The sequence below is a fragment of the Lycium ferocissimum genome, chromosome 5, assembly GCF_029784015.1.
Source record: "Lycium ferocissimum isolate CSIRO_LF1 chromosome 5, AGI_CSIRO_Lferr_CH_V1, whole genome shotgun sequence".
Classification (NCBI taxonomy): domain Eukaryota; kingdom Viridiplantae; phylum Streptophyta; class Magnoliopsida; order Solanales; family Solanaceae; genus Lycium; species Lycium ferocissimum.
This window is the reverse complement of record NC_081346.1, coordinates 245,109-267,058: the sequence shown is the minus strand read 5'-3', so window position 1 is coordinate 267,058 and position 21,950 is coordinate 245,109. Positions and strand designations below refer to the sequence as shown.

The 21,950-nt window shown below is 36.4% G+C and overlaps 2 protein-coding genes across 2 annotated transcripts; both read right to left on the bottom strand.

The window, feature by feature from the left end:
- Window positions 1-833: 833 nt before the first annotated feature.
- LOC132058596 (uncharacterized membrane protein At1g16860-like) lies at window positions 834-1,984 on the bottom strand. Its single transcript, XM_059451053.1, has one exon. The coding sequence runs from the start codon at window positions 1,455-1,457 to the stop codon at window positions 834-836; it is 624 nt and encodes a 207-aa protein (XP_059307036.1). The 5' UTR covers window positions 1,458-1,984.
- A 5,330-nt stretch (window positions 1,985-7,314) lies between these two features.
- Window positions 7,315-16,240, bottom strand: LOC132055237 (uncharacterized). Its single transcript, XM_059446948.1, has 2 exons — window positions 15,843-16,240; window positions 7,315-7,564 (listed from the first exon to the last, which is right to left on the bottom strand). The coding sequence occupies exon 1, from the start codon at window positions 16,111-16,113 to the stop codon at window positions 15,853-15,855; it is 261 nt and encodes an 86-aa protein (XP_059302931.1). The 5' UTR covers window positions 16,114-16,240; the 3' UTR covers window positions 7,315-7,564; window positions 15,843-15,852.
- Window positions 16,241-21,950: the final 5,710 nt, after the last annotated feature.

Sequence of the window (21,950 nt, the reverse complement as noted above, 5' to 3'; positions counted from 1 at the left end):
TATTGTACTAAGAAGAAGGAAAGATAGTCGCTTTTTTCTCGTAGGATTTTCTCTGCGCGATTTGGAGGTTAAGGTTCCTCAAAATACCTTGGTTGTTAGATGTAATGAAGTTCTTTCTCTATTTGTAAAACTTATTCTATTTGTTGGCGAAATAATAGTTGAAGTGTTGCTCTTATTTCGTGTTGTGTTTGAAGTCTGATTAAGGTTAGCAAAGTTTATGGGTTCCTAACGATTTGGTATCGAGCTTCATGGTGTCAACCAGAATGGAGGGAGGATCAAGGATTAGGGCAGACAATGGACGAAGTACAAAAGGAGATTGGTTCGAGACGTGATTACCTGGGCGTTTACGAGACCGGATGCAAAGAAAGGATGAATATAACGCTGAAATTCTTCAACATATGCAGGGAAAATCAGCAGTTCAGGCAGATGATACGGATGTGATGGTAGAGAACAGCAACAATCACAGAGGTGATGGATTCCGAGAAGAAGTTCAGCCACATTTTCGTGATGAAACACGTCCTAGAAGATTGGAACTTCCTTTATTCTCTAGTGATAATCCATATGGGTGGCTTAACGAGCATAACGTTATTTTCATTTTAATGGCATTGATGACAAGAATAAATTGGAGGTTGCTGCTGTTTGCCTTGAAGGTAAAGCCCTAAATTGGTTCCAGTGGTGAGAGACAAGAGCGCCGATTGTCACATGGGATGTGTTTCAAGTAGCGATACTCCAACGCTTTGCACCGTCACAGTCAGGGGAACTTATATGAGGTTTTGATAGGATTGAAGCAAACTGGAAGCGTGGCACAATACCGAGAAGATTTCGAATTACTTTCAGCACCTTTGAAAGATGCCGATGAACTTTATCTCTCGTGCAGTGGCCGAAGCATCAGGGTTAAAACAAACAGAAACTAAGCTGTTTTTGGTGGAAGTGGGTAATGGACAGCAAGTAAAGAATAGGGGAAGCTGCAAATGAGTAGAATTGTGGATTGATAACGTGCGGATAACACAGGATTGAGGACCTGAGTGCTGGCGGCCAGTTGGTGTCACTCCTCCAGATTGAGGACCGGAAGACTTTTTTATTGGCTCACCATGCTTGCTAAGGGGCCCAGAATTTGATTTCTTTGTAGAAACTGCACCAGGCACCCCTGAGGATGATATGGGACCTGAGGTTGAGTAGCTAGTCCTAGCAGAATTGATAGGTCCTGAATGCGATGAGGCAGCTGTATATAATCCAGTCCTCGCAGGTCCACTTGTTATGGGTCCAGATTTCCTCGACTTGGAGCCATCCACGGGGATATCAAACATTTTCCCAAGCTCTCCTGACTTCTTAATGTCACCGCCAGTATAAGGCATGGGCGCAGAAGTCATTGTCGGTGTTCTTTCTTTTGGCTGCTCCGGCCGGCCTGACACGTAAAGGCCATTGCTGAGCTGGTGAGATGGGAATCTAGAACCCATCAAATCCTTTTCCCAACTGTACAAGTCTGGCACAGGCACGCTAAATTCAATGAGTTTAAATTTCCCTTCTGCATTTAGTACTCAGATTAAATACGCTCAACATCTTCTAAATTCACACAAAAATTCATTGAAACAAAATTAAGATGCTAAGCAACACAAAAGCGTGTAATAGTTACAGTGTGATGATAAGGGGCCGTTGATAAATAAATATGGTCATAGCTTTGCCATCCACATTGCAGGAAAAAGGACATCACAATTTGACAAAAATATAAAGAGATTTCCACAAGTAGGAAAATTAAGCAGCGAGTTGAAATCTAAGGATCAGGATATAACACCTAAAATTTTCTTTTTGTTGTGTGTGTCCTTATCTTTTTCCTTTTTGGTTATTTTCCAGAAAAAGGTACACAGAAGAAACAATTAGAAACTGCACAATTTGCAGGTAAAGTGGCTCTACAGTTACCACACCAAGCATCAATCACATGGGATATTGTAGCCTCTAAGGGAAAAAAAATGAATATTGACAAAGATACTTGCATTAGACGTCAAAATAATAATCAGAAAAATGCAAGATTGTTCTCCATAGTTGGATGGGGTCTGTCTATTTTAAACCCCAACCTGAAAAGAAAAAGGGGAGAGGACAGGTAGAAGCAAAATAGAAAGCTAATTGAGCATCACATATAGATATGGAGTGAGAAATAGTAAGGAAAAGAGATAAGAAACGAGTGAAAGTTAGAGATGGAAAGAGAGAAAAAGGTTAATGAAGAAAAGAAGCAAAAAGTTTTAAGGATGGGAGAAAAACAAGGAAAGAAAGAGCGTGAGTGTGTGTAGGAGTAGGTAGGTTACATACATGGATACCCTGAGAAAGAAAGAGAGTTGCAGAGTGGCAGGCCGTACTAGTAGCTGCTAAACGATCCCATCACTGTCAGGGCATCACTTTCTTTCTAACTCAGCCGCAACCCTTTTGTCTCCTCTCGTCGGCACTGGCACACACAAAATCACTCCTTCTCTCTTTTACCTCAATACACAACACTAGTAGGAGTAGTAAATTTAATCATTTCATTTGAGATACACATACTTATGGTAACCCCGGCGTACACCTAAAGTAACTGCGAGTGCGTAACACCGACGGGATTACTGACACCTACTCTCAGCAACATTGACCCTAACCTTCTTCCCCATTTCAACTTTTACCCCTTTTTTATGTAAAAATTCAATCATATAAGCTTTAATTACAAAAATAAATTCCCTAATAGACTGGGCAAGACAATTTGTTGATCCGTGTTTCTATATATGAGCAATCAATTTATTGAGGGGAATCATCAAACCCAAATAGAACACTAAATGTTTCGCATAACTCCAACTACTTTAAGTTTAACAAGCATTAATGTAATAATCTAGTAGCTTCAGTTGATTTAAAAATTAAAAAAAAAAAAAACAAGTTTAACAAGCATTAATGTAAATTTATATTTAAAATAAATTCAAATGACACAAAACATAGAAAATATGATAAACATCACTAACATTTGTTCTAGCAACAATGTTATTTTGATTTTTTTTACATGATGTAGAAGACAAATATACATCATGAATTTAATAATAAAATTAATAAATAAAATTATGTATTGCCATTTAAATTTGGGTGTGATTCACGTGACCCACGAATGATTGCAAAGGACCAGAAACTTTAAGTTCGGAGGTGTCAGTAAAAACCAGCATTAGAATATTCCTTGCCGTATAAATTTTTTCTCGTGAGCTAAAGGTTTGTCTTAGCATCTTAATGGTGACATTCGCAAACTAGCCATGACTGAATTACCAAAAATAAAATACATTAAAAAGAAAATGAAAAAGAGAAAACTACGAACAAACGGACAAAAACAACTGATCAACAACCAAGCAAAAATATACATTTCAGAAACACAAATACACGATATATTAGTTTGAGGTTCAATTAGAATGTGACATTCCAAATTAGGTAGTTTAAATATCAAAACGGATGAGTAAAACACTAATTATTTTGACATGATATTAAATAGCCCAAATTTATTTTCACTTAAATATCTCATCAAAGTTCAATGTACTTCAACATACTCACAATGTAGTATTCAACATTTTTTCAACTCGTTTGAGGAATATATTGAGTAAATTTAAAAAAATGATCAGTTCACTAGACACATGAAAAATATTGATATTTAATTATAATCATTTGGTTATATTTCCACGCAAAGTGTGTGTAATCATCATCATTCCTTTTTCTTTCTTGTTTTTGCTCAAATAGAAGAAATTGAAATCCTTTTAGGATATTTGCCTCATTTTAACTTCTACTCCAAACAAAAGGAACTATCTTTGTTGTGTCCCTCCATGCTCACTTAGCATACGCCAACATTTGGGGTGGTAAATAAGTCCAAATAAATTTAATCCTATTTGGTTGGACATATATATATATATATATATATATATTTTGGTGGGTTAATTGAGCACAACCCAAGCTAACTCCTTTGAGATTTGGGCTGAACATATAGTCTAAATTGATCCATTTGAAAAATTGACAAGAAACATTTTAAAAAATATATTTGTGCAGTGTATTAAATATAGTTATAATAAGAAGAATAAAAGTATAAGTTTGAAATTAAACAACTTATAAATAAACAAACAAAGTAATTAAAACTTTTTAAAAGTTGGGCAGGTTAAATTATGACCCATTGCTTAGCCCATTTTGACCCAACTCATTTTTGGCCAAGTAAACTTGGGCAATTGGCGCGAATGCCCTGCTTTTTGGGCAGATTTTGCCCCTCGAAATGGTGGTCTTTAATTATTGCCCTTGAAAAACTAACATAGTAAAAAGACATTACTACCCCTAGTTTTATAAAACACAACAACTCAAATCCTTACATCGTTAATTGTCCTTCTCAAATTCAAATCGTTGTTTCAAGCGATTTCTCCATTGATTTTTTGTCTTCGGTAAAAGGTACAAATCTTAATTCAACTCAATTTAACGATTTTATGGAGTTTAGATGGTTAATATTTGAAAAAGATCATCTTCGACACGATTATTAAGAAACCATATAAAATTATTCGGCAAATAGGTCTTTAATTTTAACTATCCCAATGCTTATTTACTTGAAATTGTAATTATAGTAAATTCAATTTAAATCATTTAAACTTGAAAAAATTTAGAACAAGTATGCCGGAGGAGGCAAAAGTTCAATTTACAAAAGAGTAGATTATGTTAACTTCACTCAACGTATGCGGAGAAGGCAGCTTTGTAAAATTTATCTTCTGAAACCATTATGAAACAATTTACAAAAGAGTGCTTCTCATAAAAAGTATGCAGAAGGCAAAGTTAAGTTTATGTAGAAGTATAAATCATCCGGTTGAAATCCTCTAGTCAATCATTTGATTTGATTTTATTTGGATGAAGGTAGAGGAGGTTTTCATTTTTTTAATTTTTTTTAACCAAAAACAATTCTTTGCATTATCATCGGCAAAACAAAAATTCATTATGCGGAGGAGGCAAAAGTTCAATTTACAAAAGAGTATTTGTTGTTTTGAGTGTTCAAGAATTGAAATAAACTGATATTTGATGGATGAAGGTATATGTTTTTTTTAATAACCAAAAACAATCCCTTTTTTTTTTCAATTTACAAAAGAGTAGATTATCATGCCTTGTTTTGATTCAATTTTCATATCAAGTATTTTCTGGAGTTTATGTAGAAGTATAAATTAGTCCGATTCTTGCATTATCATCGGCATTCATTATGCTGAGGAGGCAAAAGTTCAATTTACAAAAGAGTAGATTATGCCGTTGTCATGTTTTGAACCAATTTCATAAAAAGTATGCGTTATTTATGTAGAAGTATAAATCAGTCCGGTTGTGTCAATCCTCTAATTGGAATAAGCTGTGCGTGGCATTTGATTTTATTTGGATAAGGTAGAGGAGGTTTTCTTTTTTTTAATTTTTTTAACCAAAAACAATTATGCAAAAAGTGCTTATGTCGAAGGAGGCAAAATTCAATACACTTACGTATGCCGGGGAAAAAAATGATGAACAAAGTACAAAAATTAAAAATCACAAATTAAAGACATAAAATCCCTCAAATAGGGACATTTTGCCCGAATGACCATCTGGACAGGGTTAATAAGGTTGCGGCATTTATTGTTTCTTTTTTTTAATTTTTTTTTAACCAAAAACTTCTTAACAAAAAGTGCTTATGTCGCCCAGTTCCAGCCCCAATAATCCATTTGGCACCCCTATCTCACATCTATTATTCATAAGTACCAAACTACCAAGGTCCCATTCCAAATTGCCCCGTCGCATGCACAAAATTTGATATTCACTTGACTCCGTAGATTTTATCTTTATTTATAATAGTAGTTTAATTTTTTGCCCGTGGCCAGCAGACAGATCGCATTTTGTATGTGATTATGTCGAATAGTTGATGATATAGAAGTATAAATTAGTCCATTTTAAATTGGTAATTTTATCATTTGATTTAAATTGGATAAAGACGTTTTCATTTTCATGAAAATAGCTGTTGCAATTTCGAAGAACAATTAGTTAATCATGAAACCAAGCTAATACTTGTCAATGATGGTGTAAATTTTCATTCATTGGTTTGACAAGAAAAACATCGAAGGGATGCGTGTAAAAAACGACATTGACAATGACAACTTCGAAATTCCCGTTTCATATTAGAGTTCGACATAATGACTCTTGTAACAAAAATACTATAATTTTAAATCGAAAAGGATAAATTAAATATAAAAAACGACGAAGACAAAGATATCAATTCAACATAAAAACAAATATTGAAACGAGCAAATATCAACCAGAAAAGAACAGCTATAAAATAGAAAGGGTTGTTTCGTCAAAAAATATTCATTAAACCAAGAGATAATATAAAGACCCTTAAACTTTGAACATAAGTATTTCCGAGCAGCTTTAATATTTGGCCCCATATTTGAAGTCTTGTTTTTATCCACTTAATTTAATGAAAACATTACTTTTCACTCAACGTAAGCTTTGTAAAATTTATCTTTGGAAAGCGAAACTTGCTTCTCTCAACATTTTCATGTCTAGCTTTTCAAAATTAAGATATACAAAAGTTGTGTAATGTTCTCACGTGTTCAAGTGAAATTTATATGTTCTTTATCCCTTTTTTTTTTTTTTGTGCCTTCATTTTCATTCCACTTTTTAGACAACAATGAATATAAACTTATGCCGAGCAAAATCTACACTTACGTGGGGGAAAAAATGATGAAGGACAAAAATTAAAAATCACAAATTAAAGACTCCCCTCAAATAGGGACATTTGCAGTCTGGACAGGGTTAGATTTATTGTTTCACCTCTTCTTAACCCGCCCAGTTCCAGCCCCAATAATCCATTTGGCACCCCTATCTCACATCTATTATTTGCACCCAAGGTCTCAGCGCATGCACAAAATTTGATATTCACTTGACTCCGTAGATTTTATCTTTATTTATAATAGTAGTTTAATTTTTCAAGCAGACAGATCGCATTCGAATAGTTGATGAAGTGGGTAATTTTATCATTAATCAAGTTGACAATTTCGAAGAACTTGGGGTCCTTCCATGGAAAATTCGACAACCAGTTGTACACCAAGAGATAATCCTATTTGTCACACTTAACGTACTTTTCATGTCTAGCTTTTCATTGGCAAAACTAGTACGTAACTGCCTCCATACTACAACAATGAAGCAGTGACAGATTTAGCCAGGTCTCCCATGCTTAGACATGTCTTCCCAGAATTTGCCAGTACGCACCAGAAATTATTTTCAATAGTACTGTAGGCAAGGTAATGAGACAGTGAGACTCATAGACAACATGCTGTAGATACACACAGTAAAAATCTTTACATCAATTCCTTAAACGGGTGAAACACAATCAAAAACCATTTTTGCCTATTCCAGGCATGACAACACCAAGTATAAACGTTAGGAACTTGCAGCATAGCAAATTTTATTTTCATCAGTCTAAATGAACCACATTTTGCACACATTGATACATTAGGTAAAGGAAACAGAAAGTAACCAACAAACACCAATGCTAGTCCTTCCCTGAACCATCAAACTCCGACTCCCAAGAAATCTGTCAAGAAAGGCAGATGGATGAGCTTTAACATACAACTCCGCTTGACAAGAATATAGAACACTATTCTAAAACACATGCAATCAATGGGTGTACTACAGAAATATCAAGAATTGCATATTGTTTTCTCATTCAACTAGACTTTTATTAAAACTTCCATTGTTTTCTCATTCAACAAGACTTTTATTAAAACTTCCATAAGAACATTGCAATAATAATTCAGCTTCTGAGGAGAAGCCATACATGATTAGCCAACGTTTACAAGATTGAAATTTACTAAAAAGAACGAGCTTAAGATATATATATATATATATATATATTACTATAATTAGTAAATAAATAAATCCCGAGAGATATAACTAATTTCTCAATGCACTTAAATCAATGCATCAACGCCAACGTCAAAATACTCCTCCCTAAGCAGTTGTGTAAATTTCTTACATCAGTGTCTACTCAAGTTAAAGATAACATAACACAAACAACTGAGAGTATGAGCTTAGCTACTAGTGGATTAATTCAAAAAGTTTAAAGTGGCTGCTACAGAAAGTAATACTTTTATAACATGTTTGGGCACAAAAATACCCGTAGACAAGAAGCATATCAAAAAGTAGAAAACCAACCGACAAATATGGAAACTAAGGGTGTGGGCCGTGTGGCTTAGTGGTCAATGAGGTGGGGGAGAACCATGAGGTCTCAAGTTCAAAGTGGAGACAAAAAACACTAGGTGATTTCTTCTCATCAGTCTAGGCCTTGATGGGTAGAACTACCCAGTACCTATGTTGATGGGAGGTATTAGTCTCGTTGCGGGCAAATTGGCCCCAACACCACCACAAAAAAAAAGAAAAAGAAAAAAGAAGACTCCAAACGAAACCTCATGGGTGCACCAAAAAGAAATAAGGGAAAGAGGTTATTCCTCAAGTCAATTGTATTTAAGAAAAACATCTCAACACTTTCAAAAGCTCTCCTATTTCTTTCCCTCCAAACGACCCATATAAGTGCTAGTGGAACAACTTTACAAGTCATGCAACTTCCCTTTCACCAACCACAAGTTCAACTTCCCTTTACCTGAACACTAAATCTTTAGCATCACCCAAGTTAGACCAAACCAGCAAAGGATTCCCCACCATAACCTCGAGGCAACATTTTCATCCAAACCCTTCCACATAAAGAACCAATTGATGTATGTGACCTTCCTCTTCCACAGATAATCGAGTTACAATATCTCCCCTCTTGCTGCTCACCAAGGGAAGAAAAACACCTTTCTTTTGTATAGCCACCTCTCTTGTGTTGTCGCCAGAAATATAAGGAGTATGTTTCTTGATATCTTTTGTATACAATGGGCAATGTAGCATAGTCATAGAGAAGCTTTTGTAAATGGGATACCATGGAACGCGGAGAAAGAAAAGAAAGAGATGGCAAGCAGTACCTTATTGCATTTTTTGGACACTCTTGAAGGAAATGAATACCATATGCTCTGCGAAACTTCAGCTTCAATCCCAGTACTAAAAATTAGATATCTGTTAAATCTTTTTTCTTTTGGTGTAATCATAGGAATGAAAACGACTTTGTTAGACCTACTGTCTATAACCGTAGGAAAAAGGGTGAAAATAAGGCTTAATTGTAAATGTTTTATTAATTAATTATTATATGTATGTATTTCTAGTAGTTACCTAGCAGTTTAGGCAGTTATTATGTGTTATATTGTACTAAGAAGAAGGAAAGATAGTCAGTTTTTTCTGTAGGATTTTCTCTGGCAGATTTGGAGGTTAAGGTTCCTCAAAATACCTTGGTTGTTAGATGTAATGAAGTTCTTTCTCTATTTGTAAAACTTATTCTATTTGTTGGCAGTAAATAATAGTTGAAGTGTTGCTCTTATTTCTGTGTTGTGTTTGGAAGTCTACAGATTAAGGTTAGCAAAGTTTATGGGTTCCTAACGATTTGGTATCAGAGCCTTCATGGTGTCAACCAGAATGGAGGGGAGGATTGAAGGATTAGGGCAGACAATGGACGAAGTACAAAAGGAGATTGGTTCAGTACGTGATTACCTGGGGCAGTTACGAGACTGGATGCAAAGAAAGGATGAATATAACGCTGAAATTCTTCAACATATGCAGGGAAAATCAGCAGTTCAGGCAGATGATACAGATGTGATGGTAGAGAACAGCAACAATCACAGAGGTGATGGATTCCGAGAAGAAGTTCAGCCACATTTTCGTGATGAAACACGTCCTAGAAGATTGGAACTTCCTTTATTCTCTAGTGATAATCCATATGGGTGGCTTAACAGAGCATAACGTTATTTTCATTTTAATGGCATTGATGACAAGAATAAATTGGAGGTTGCTGCTGTTTGCCTTGAAGGTAAAGCCCTAAATTGGTTCCAGTGGTGAGAGACAAGAGCGCCGATTGTCACATGGGATGTGTTTCAAGTAGCGATACTCCAACGCTTTGCACCGTCACAGTCAGGGAACTTATATGAGGTTTTGATAGGATTGAAGCAAACTGGAAGCGTGGCACAATACCGAGAAGATTTCGAATTACTTTCAGCACCTTTGAAAGATGCCGATGAACTTTATCTCTCGTGCAGTGGCCGAAGCATCAGGGTTAAAACAAACAGAAACTAAGCCGTTTTTGGTGGAAGTGGGTAATGGACAGCAAGTAAAGAATAGGGGAAGCTGCAAATGAGTAGAATTGTGGATTGATAACGTGCGGATAACACAGGATTACTTCCTTTTTAATTTGGGCAGTGTTGATGTACTGTTGGGATTAGAGTGGCTGGAGACTTTGGGGGATATTCAAGCTAATTTCAAAACGTTGACGCTGAAATTTGAAATAGAGGGGCAAACACGAGTTGTTCAAGGAGACCCCTCATGGTCCAAATCAGTGGCTTCACTCAAAACTCTGTTTAAAGCCTTACAAAAAGATGGAGAAGGGTATTATGTTGATTTAAATGAGTTAACAGCAAGGGAAGAACAAGAGAATTTCGATTTGCAGCAATTACTGGACGAATTTGGAACTTTATTTGAGGAACTGATAAGGCTGCCACCTAGTAGAAGTCATGATCATGCTATCCGACTTAAACAAGGATCTAATCCACCCAATATTCATCCATATCGTTACCCTCATTACCAGAAAAACGAGATTGAGCGAATTGTACGAGAAATGCTGGTAGTTGGTATCATCCAACTAAGTACAAGTCCATTCTCTAGTCCAGTGCTGCTGGTTCGCAAAAAGGATGGCAATTGGAGATTTTGTGTGGACTATCGGGCCCTTAACAAGATTACCGTTCCCGATAAATTCCCAATTCCAGCAATCGATGAGTTACTGGATGAGCTTGGGGGTGCCACAATATTTTCGAAGTTGGATCTAAGATCGGGGTACCATCAAATACAGGTTTGCCAGGAAGATGTAGCAAAGACAGCTTTTTGTGCCCATGAAAGCCACTATGAGTTTTTGGTCATGCCATTTGGGTTGTCTAACGCTCCATCTACTTTTCAAACCTTGATGAATGAGATATTTCGGCCTTACTTACGTAAGTTTGTATTGGTCTTTTTGGATGACATATTGGTTTACAGTGCAAATTTTTCTACTCATTTGGACCATTTGCGGGAGGTGCTGAAAATTTTACAACTTCATAACTTGGTTGTCAATCGAAAGAAATGTCATTTTGGACAACCAACAACTGGAGTATCTAGGACATATTATTTCCGCAAGTGGAGTCTCAACAGATCCTGCCAAAATAACAAGCATGGTTAATTGGCCAAGTCTCCAAGATGTTAAAGGTTTGCGGGGATTTTTGGGATTCACCGGTTACTATAGAGTATGGGAAAATAGCCAGGCCGCTCACACAATTGTTAAAGAAAGATGCTTTTTGTTGGAACAAAGAAGCCCGGATACCTCTTGATTCTCTTAAGAAGGCTATGGTCACTTTGCTGGTTTTGGCACTACCGGATTTTAACAAGGTGTTCGTCGTTGAGACAGATGCTTCAGGATTAGGGATTGGTGCTGTCCTAATGCAAGGACATCCCATCGCTTTTCTTAGCCAAGGACTTTCTATTCGAGCTCAATCAAAAATCTGTTTACGAGAGGTAGTTAATGGCCATTGTTTATGGTGTACAAAAGTGGTGTCACTACCTGATGGGTCGACATTTCATTATACGAACAAATCAACGAAGTCTCCAATTTCTCATGGACCAACATGCTATGGTGGAGGAGCAACAAAAATGGGTCCCCCAGTTGATGGGTTTTGATTTTGAGGTTCAATATCACCCAAGTTGTGAAAATAAGGCCGCTGACGCCTTGTCCCGCCAATTTCATTTCATGGCTTTTTCTGTTTTACGCAGTAGTACCTTAGATGATCTTTCCACAGAAATTCAACAAGACGATCAACTCCGTCAATTGACACAAGATTTGCTTCAAGACCCGGCTTCACGACCGAATTATATTCTAAGAAATGGCTGCCTATTTTCCAAAAGTAGGCTGGTGATTCCCCGATCGTCATTACACATTCCTACGCTTCTTAGGGAATTTCATTCCTCACCTACAAGTGGTCACTCGGGCTTTTTCCGGACATACAAGCGCATTTCACAAGTGTTGTATTGGAATGGAATCAAAAGGGATGTATAGAACTTTGTGGCTAGTTGTGAAGTTTGCAAGCAGAACAAGTATGAAGCCCTTAGTCCTACTGGTTTGCTACAGCCATTACCTGTTCCTACTCAAGTTTGGGACGATATTGCTATGGATTTCATCAGCGGATTACCAAAAGCAATGGGACATGATACTATACTTGTTGTGGTGGACCGTTTCACTAAATATAGCCATTTTCTTCTCTTATCTCATCCATATACAACAAAGAGTGTTGCTGAACTATTTGTTCATGAGGTTATACGTTTGCATGGTTTTCCCAAGTCTATTGTTTCAGACCGAGGTCGGGTTTTTGTCAGCCAATTTCGGCAAGAATTATTCAAGTTGTCCAATACTAGCCTCAAATTGAGCTCAGGTTATCACCCTCAAACAGATGGTCAAACTGAGGTTGTCAACCGCTCTGTGGAGGCTTACTTACGTTGTTTTGCAGGGGCACATCCAAAACAATGGCCAAGATGGATTCTTCGGGCTGAATTTTGCTTCAATACCACTTAACATGGTTCCACCAAGATAACCCCTTTTAAAGCTTTATATGGGCGAGATCCTCCCTCTTTGCTATGGTTCGATGATGAAATTTCTGCTATTGAAGAGGACAACCAGAAACTTGCCCCTTGCAACACTATTTTACATGAACTCAAAGCTAATCTGACCCATGCCCAAGCTCAAATCAAAGCTTATGTGGATGCTAAGCGCCGTGAAGTTGTGTTTCAGCCTGGTGATTTGGTTTATCTTCGCATTCAACCTTTCAAGTTGCGCTCACTTGCTAAAAAGGTTAATCAGAAGCTAAGTCCTCGTTATTATGGGCCACATACTGTCTTGAATAAAATTGGTGAAGTTGCTTATCGCCTCGATTTACCCCCTCATTCACGGGTGCATCCCGTATTTCATGTTTCTTGACTAAAGCGTGTTGTGAAGGATTCTGCTCCAGCTCAGCAGCTACCTCCTTTCTTATCCGAAGAACTTGAAAAGCAAGCGCAACCTGAAGGTGTAGTAGACTGTTGGACACTCTTGAATGGCTCCCAAGAGGTTTTGATTAAGTGGAAGGACTTACCAGACTTTGAGAACACTTGGGAATCCTATGAAGTCATTGATGCACAGTTTTCTCATTTTCACCTTAAGGACAAGGTGAAACTCGTTGGGGTGGGTATTGTTAGACCTGCTGTCACTAGGGTCTATAACCGTAGGAAAAACGGTGAAAATAAGACTTAATTGTAAATGTTTTATTAATTAATTATTATATGTATGTATTTCTAGCAGTTACCTAGCAGTTTGGGCAGTTATTATGTGTTATATTGTACTAAGAAGAAGGAAAGATCGTCAGTTTTTTCTGTAGGATTTTCTCTGGCAGATTTGGAGGTTAAGGTTCCTCAAAATACCTTGGTTGTTAGATGTAATGAAGTTCTTTCTCTATTTGTAAAACTTATTCTATTTGTTGGCAGTAAATAATAGTTGAAGTGTTGCTCTTATTTCTGTGTTTTGTTTGGAAGTCTACAAATTAAGGTTAGCAAAGTTTCTGGGTTCCTAACAGACTTAAATCATTTTTGGGGCTTCAATGACTCACTGAATTTTGTTTGGCAGACACTTCATATTTCGGTAACTTGTGCATCACCCAAATGCTACTGAGAATAAAATACTCTATACTGAATTAAAAAACAAAAAAAAATAGTATAATTTGCAAGGATATATAAGGGAAGTCATATGTGAAGTGGCTTGCTTAATGCACGACCGATAGCGAGGTGATAATGGAGATAATATTGCAACTATCTTGCGTGAAATGCAGTTCATGAGAGCTAAAAACTTATTTAGCAAAGCACAACAATTTTCTATATTGACAACTCAGTATGTACTCAAACAAGATAATCGGTTATCCTTTTCTTAGATTTTTCTCACACTGATTAGGATGCGACAAATAACAATGGGTGGTTGCAACTGAATATGTGCTTAGACAACCCAAGTGAAGATAAATCATCCATCAGGTCGTCGGCACATAATCTCCTCACCTTTAAGCAAAGAGTTAATAGCATCAATTTGAAAAACTTTTAGCCTGTTCTCTTCTCTCTATGATGAGATGAAGAATAAAACTTATCCCAACCAAGAGGGAAAGGCATGTGCAAGCACAGAGAACGTAGTAATCATTTATTCCTCTACTCCTCACTACTACTGTTGCTTAAAGTCACATGATTGCTTTAAAACAAAAGGCTTTTTTTGTGTCCTGCACAGTGGTAAACCACTGCAAAGACATGATGCACCTAAATAAGTACAATGTCATATGATTGCCCTAGAACAAAAAGGCTTTTCTCTGTGCCCTGGACAGCGGTTTTGATAAACCACCGTAAAAGCATGGCGCGCCTATATAAATACAATTTGCAGATGATACAAGTTACAATAAAGTAGATGAGGTAAGGGGGAAAATGCACTGAAAGGAAAAGATGGCACGTGTTAAACCAAATGAGTTGTGGAATTGGGGGAGAAGGTGTGTGCATGCTAACAAAGACAAGATTTGATTACTAACATGGGAGGAAACGAAAATTAAATGAAGAGTAAGAGACAACGCGTTTTGAAACTAGGTATACAGGAGAAAAGAACTGCAGTCTAGAAGACCAGGAGGAAAGAGAGAGCATGAGAAAAGTAAGAGAATTTGGATAAAGGAAAAATTCAAATCATAGAATTATCTATATCCTTGTGATCCTAGGCCTTAGTGGACACAAAGTAACACGGTACTTGTGCAACTCAAGCATTGGTCTAAGATCTAAACACAAGTTTACACAACTTGGATTGGCGCTTAGAGAAGGACAGAGTCACGCTAATCATTGGATGGACCATATTCCTGCAGGCCTCGCATGTGCTTTCATTCAGAATCCCATGTTCAATCCTCCCTCAAATAATGACTCTGAGGAGAACCAAGTGCTCCACGAAATATGTCCAACATATTCTTAGACTGCAGCCCAAATATTATAGCATCTTCGACAGGATCATATTCACTCTCCAAACACCAAAGAATTAGTTTATCATTTTCATAAACCCTGTGATCTTTACAGAGAGTTTCATCTTACCAACCCTCCTAAGAAGAAGATAGAGGAAACAAACTAGCATTAATGGCACACAGATTGAGCAAATTTGAAGTACAAAATCAAAATCTGCTCAAGCTTTCTCCTCTCTCGTAAACGGACAACCAGAATGAGATATCTCCAGTCCACAGAGAATCCTACGAGAGCAAGTAGAAAGGATTTAATGTCGCCACGAACAGAAAAAACTGTGATGTCTAAAAGTGAAGCAAAGCATCAATCAGTGTGATGTGAAGCATATGTTCCCCACAGGAGAAAGATTGCCAAAGGCCTTAGCTTCTAAATTCGCCAGCTAATCCATTAATATTATACTTCAGGGAGCAAATAGTATAGCTAGTAAGCCAGACCTATCAAGCCAGAGAACTATGCAACAACAACAATATACCCAGTGTAGTCCCACAAGTGGGTTTTGGGGAGGGTGGAGCGTACGCAGAATCAAGCCAAAGAACTATATATAACATAAATATCAGATGATTTCAATCAAAATTGTATTAAGGCGCTACTTCATCCGAAAACAGGAGAGATCCCCAAATGATAAATAGCTAAATTGACTAAAGGTAAGAAGATACCTAAGGAGGATCAGTGTTTGGCGTGTTGTTTGTGTTCAAGGTGGCGACGCTCTTCAGGAAGGGCAACGAGGTAGGAGAAAGCCATGCCTCCGAAGCAGACATGGTAGACTGGATCAACAGAACTGGTTTGGATGTATTTGGCATGGTAATTATCCAATCCCCTCTTCACAGCACTCTTCGCGTAACCAACAGACATCATCGGCTTCAGGTAATTCCCAACCTCCTTCACTCTCATGCCCTTTATCTCGTTGTAGAAGTTTCTCATCGCCATCCCTCCCCTGAGATTTTCGCTCAGATCTCAAACCCTAACCCTAGAAATGAAGATTTCTGCTTTCCCTCTGTTTGGACTACGCTGGATCAAGCGTTGCGAGAAAACGACCAAAGTAGTCCCGGACGGAAGAGTGTTTGGACTATATATACCGCCTAATCGAAATGATCCTCGATACATTGAAAAAGTGATCATTTTAGTTTGAGATGAAGGGCCGAAAACACACCTCAACTATGACTGATTTTTTAGTTTCATACCGAAATGTTGAGAAAATTACCTAAACTATCACTATCTAATTTGTAAAACGCATCTCAAATTATTCTTGAATGGCATGTGATCTATAATCACGACCCAGCTAGAGGACCATGACAGATACCCGGAGCTAACATACCGAGCACCACCTGTCAGACTTATCCTCAAACATAACCTGAACATACACCATTTCCAACACAAGCTTTTCATGAAATGATCTTCAATTACTCTTTCAAAATAAACATGTATGTACAAGCCCACGAGGCTACAAAATGATACACAACATAGACACTAAGAGATCGCATAACACCTACTACCCACACGTATGTATCTACGAGCCTCTACTAGAATACTGAAATCACAAAGACGGGACAGGACCCCGTCATGCCCCAAATATGTACACAAAAGAATATACCAATAAACGGCAACTCCGGAGTAGTGGAGTGCTCCGCAACCGCCGAATAAAGCTCCTGCGTCCGTGCCGTCTCCCCCGTTCACTGCGGGCATGAACGCAGTCCATAAAAAAAAGGACGCGCGCACGAATAATGTACTGAGTATGTAAGGCATGTATAACAACATAGTAAGGAAATAAGAGAGCATAAAATGCCGAGATAACATGTAACTGATTACTTTTTAAGGCGGAATCATGCATGCAACTTTCATATATAAACAATATCATTTCATATATACAAATGCATAAGTAAGCTGCATGAGTCATGTATCATCATTAGCCCGCGTCCGGGGTAATCATCTCACGCCACCCACTAGTGATGACTGCCCGACCAACTAGGTCCGGTGTAATCATCATAGCCGCCCACTACACCCGGTGTAGTGGTGTCTGCCCGGCCAATTAGGCACGGTGTAATCATCATCATCATAGCTGCCCACTACGCCCATCATAGTGTTGGGATATATATACTATTAACTATGTGCTTGGATATAGTATTTATTATAGAACAATTATTTATTCATTGTTTAATAAAGAATTAAATAGATCATGTACTAGTATGTGTGTCCTTTACTTATATAGTAGATGATTTAGTGTATAGAGTTTAGCTTATACACGAAAGATTAAATCGTCGGTTCTTATAAGTATAAAATTTATGTTCACAATTTAAGATGGAATTGGACAAAGCCATCGGTATGATTGTAGCCCAAGATTAATATAATGTATCTTTATTATGGGAACAAAGATAGTTTCGTCTTCTTGTGCTAGTACATTTTGTATGTATTGAACGGACCAAGTAGAGATAAGTGTTTTTTGTACTGAATATATAAAACAAATTCTCTAGTTCATTAAATGTACTTATACTCTTAATCTTGATATAATTATTATGATCAATGTGATTTGTTCATTATTTTGATTTATTAAAAGGTACGACTCAATTGCGGATCTATGTATTCCAGGTAAATCGGATAATGGCAAATTACATTTGTGAAGTAATAATTAGTTGATAGAATCCATGTCTCGACTTTGAGATTGATGATACCCTTTATGGATGCTTATAAGTCTCATGTGAAAACCACGGGTGGATTTTGTATCCGTCACATGATATAAGTTAAGTGGAAATATAAAGGACTCAATTAGTCAATGAATTAAATTGTCGGTAATTTAATTTAATTGATTGGTATCTGTAATCTTAACATGAGGAGTTAAATAAGATTTAATAAAAGATTTCGAAATTGAATCGAGAGTGCGATTACGATTTTTTAGTGGAATAATTCGTAATTTATTACGGTAAGATTAATTCAGATATTTCGAATTAATTCCATAATAGTAAGCCTCGTTAATTAAATTTTGTGGTCCCTGCTGTGCCCGAATAATAAAGAATTAAATGAAATATTATTTCTTGGTGGAAAATAAAGACCCAACAGGTTTTGGAAAAGGATGAAAACCCTTAAACCTGTAGTTATAAAAGAGGGGTCTTATTCGATAAGGAGGCTAAGGGTTTTACAAGTTTCTACTCTTTTTCCATAGAAATTCGCCCACACGAATTTCACAAATTCTGGTATTATTCGGGTTACACAGCAGAAGACTGTGGAACTGAAGGATGAACATGTGGACAGCTTTTGCTCGTGCTTGAAGGTTCGATTTGCAGCAGCGGTCACGCTCCAAGAGATAAGTATCGATTTTATGTTTGATTAAAATCTTTTGATTATGTGTTGTCTATATTACATGCAAGTTCGATCCTAACTATTTGCTTCCGCTGCGTATGCCTGTATTCCATCACGTAGTGGTGTCTGCCCGGCCAACTAGGCACGGTGTATTCTCACATATACCTAACATCAAGCATGCATGAGAGCTCAAATAAAAGCTATAACTCTATCGGAGGAACGTAAGGTCGGTGACCTCCGATTATATTATGGATCAAACATCATTGCTAGGTCTCACCTTGAAGGAACTAATATCATGAAGTGAGATGGCCAACAATGCATAACATCAAGGAAATTATGAAATAAGATCATTAAGCTCATAATAGCAGCAATTCATAAGCTTTGGAATCTCTAGAAGTAAAATCATCATCATCATCATTATCATAGAACACATCTTATCTATTTCTCATAAGAAGCTCTTAAGAATCTTTAACTTTCATCTATTGAGACGTAAGAAGGTCATGGAAATATTGAAAGGAAATCGTAATATATGAGTCATGCCTTTGAAGGAAAGGGCATAGCCTTAACATACCTTTGCGTCTTCATAACGACTAAACGTTCTTCTTCCAAGCTCACAACTCTACATTCAAGAGAATTCGTACCATGATTAGGCCATTGGAAACGTACTTAAGGCTAAACTAAAGCAACTAAGAGCTAACGAAAATTGGGCAGCATTTCCTTTGTTTCGACAACTTTCTCCATTTAATAAACAACTCCCAAACATCCATAGCAACACCCATAATATCATAATCAATAGACTTCTTCAAGTTAAACATTATTCAATCCCCAAAACCCCTTTTCAAAATCACTCATAACCATAATTTTAACACAACACTATATTCATTTACATATAATACTTCCTCAACATCCTTGGCATCATTTATAACAATATTATACTCATAGCATACTAAGAATCATGATTCAAGTTAACTTACTACCCAAAATATCATTATTTCCATATTTGAGCTCATACTCTACTTTCTTCTCTCATCCAAGTCATTCAACCACTCAATTACTCTTAATAACATGGAATGGATGTAAAACTCACCTTTGATCATATAGGAATGAACTTTGAATGAGGATACTTCACTTGAGAAAAACCCCAACTTCAATACCAAAGGGAATCTTGACTTCCACAAACCCTAGTAAGCTTATCTACACTTGATTCTCTTGGGTCTTGGTGTTTAATCTTTGATTTCTCTTGAATTTGTGTTGATATGGTGTGTGGAATATTCTAGGCCCGCATAAGTGACCGTATAATATCACCAATGATGACCCTTCACTGTAACTGTTATATGGACCATTATACGGACCGTATAAAGCTATACGGACCGTATAAGTGGTCGTATAACTCCCTTTTCCAAAACTGTTTTCGTTTGATCTCAAATCCTTATGGAGTCTTCTTGGCACATGTTTAACACTTCATTAACCATCTAAGGAGCCCTATAACTCCTTCCCAAGACATTACTAAACAATCATTAACTCGATAAGTGCAAAAACCTTCCCAACCACGGCTTATACTTTACTTCCTTCGACGAACTTAGTCAACACAACGATATGAAATGTCCGAGGTGTAACATCTACACTCTCCATTTTATATAAAAATGTTGCCAAGTGTTGTCCACGTGGATAAATAATGTCACAATGGCACCTACATGGATTAAAAAAAAAAAAATTAAAAAAACAAACTGAAAAATAATACTCCCTCTGTTTCAATTTATGTGAACCTATTTCCTTTTTAGTCCGTGCCAAAATGAATGACCTCTTTCCTAATTTGGAAACAAATTCACTTTATGAAATGATTTACAGCCATACAAATATTCAAGACTTATTTTGAACTACAAGTTTCAAAAGTCTTCACTCTTTCTTAAATGTCATGCCCAGTCAAATAGGTTCACATAAATTGAAACAGAGGGAGTAATTTTTTTAAAAAAATATCAAAAATTATAGAAAATAAAAGATAGCTTAAAAAATGGATTTTTTTTTTTTTAGTTTTCACATTAAAAAAAAAATCAACTTTTCCATTTTTTTAAACCTTTTTTTTTCTGATTTTCTAAATTTTTTGATATTTTTTTACAAAAACTATTTTTTTCAGATTTTTTTTTAATTTTTATAAAAATATTAATTTATTTTTTAATTTCCATGTCGGTACCACCATAGCATTACTTATGCCATGTGGACAAATTTTTAAAAAAAATTCAGCTTCACTTGCCTTTTGGAGAGTGAATTCACACATTTAGTTCAGGTATATTTTGCAAACTAGATAGTGATAGTTTATGAAGTTTTCTCAACCTTATGATAGTTTAGGTATGAAACTCAAAAAAAAGTGATAGTTAGGGTGTGTTTTTGACCCTTATCTCTTTTAGTTTCCTTTATATATACCACATAACCGAATTAGTCTTTAATGTACAAAACATATGATATTTTATTCCTAAACCTTGAAATTAATGCTCTAAGTCAATTAATCTATTAAGTTTGACCAGCTACTCAAGTGAGGGAAGCAAAAACTATACTTCCTTCTAGGGGTGTGCAAAAAAACAGTTTAACCGAACCGAAAATAGTGACTTTGGTGGGATCCATTTTTATTCGCCTCTCCCATTGAAGTTTCTTAGATGCTTTATTTAATCTAAATCCATAAAATTCTTTATTTATATGTTTTGTTTTAGATGGTTTGGCATATGTTTCATTTTACTACTATATATAAGAGACAACCAAAGGACTTTTGCAGTCCTTACAAAAGTTTTCAATAAAATGTCAAGCTCTTCAATTAATTACTTCTAGGTCTTGACCTTATTTTTTAAAGTCAAATTTACTTTTTGCTCTTATGGTCTACTTTTCAAAAGTCGTAGAACCTGCTACCTTATTTACCTTTTTTTGGTTTTCTCTCAAGTATTTAATACTCGCATTGGAGCTCAACTAATCCGGATCTGCGTCGCGTTGGGCCCAATCGGAGGAAACGCTCCCTACTAAGGATTTTTTCATTCCAAGGCTCGAACCCGAGACTCCTGGTTAAGGGAAGAGCTGCCCCATCCGCTGCACTCTGTTTTCCCTGTTGCTTTCTTCTATTAATCTTATCTATTAACCTAAAAAACAGTCATTTCTCTCCTAGATACTCTTGCTTCTTGTTGCTCTCGTGTGATCTCTTTTTTCGTTTGTTGCTTATTATAGATTTTTATATGTAACTTTTCTTTTACTTTATATTTATACTTTAATGAGCTCATACGTGTATACAAAGATTTGTATTAAAATGATTTTCATATAGTTTTAAAAATAATTAAATGATGTCATATAGTGTTGGAAATGAAGACAATGTTATCAGTCAAGATCTCACTATCTTTAAAATCTCTTGTTTGGTTAACTAAAATTAATCTTTTAAACACAAAATGAGTTTGAAGTAGGGCGGAGTTAGACTTTCGGCTAACCAATTTGATCAG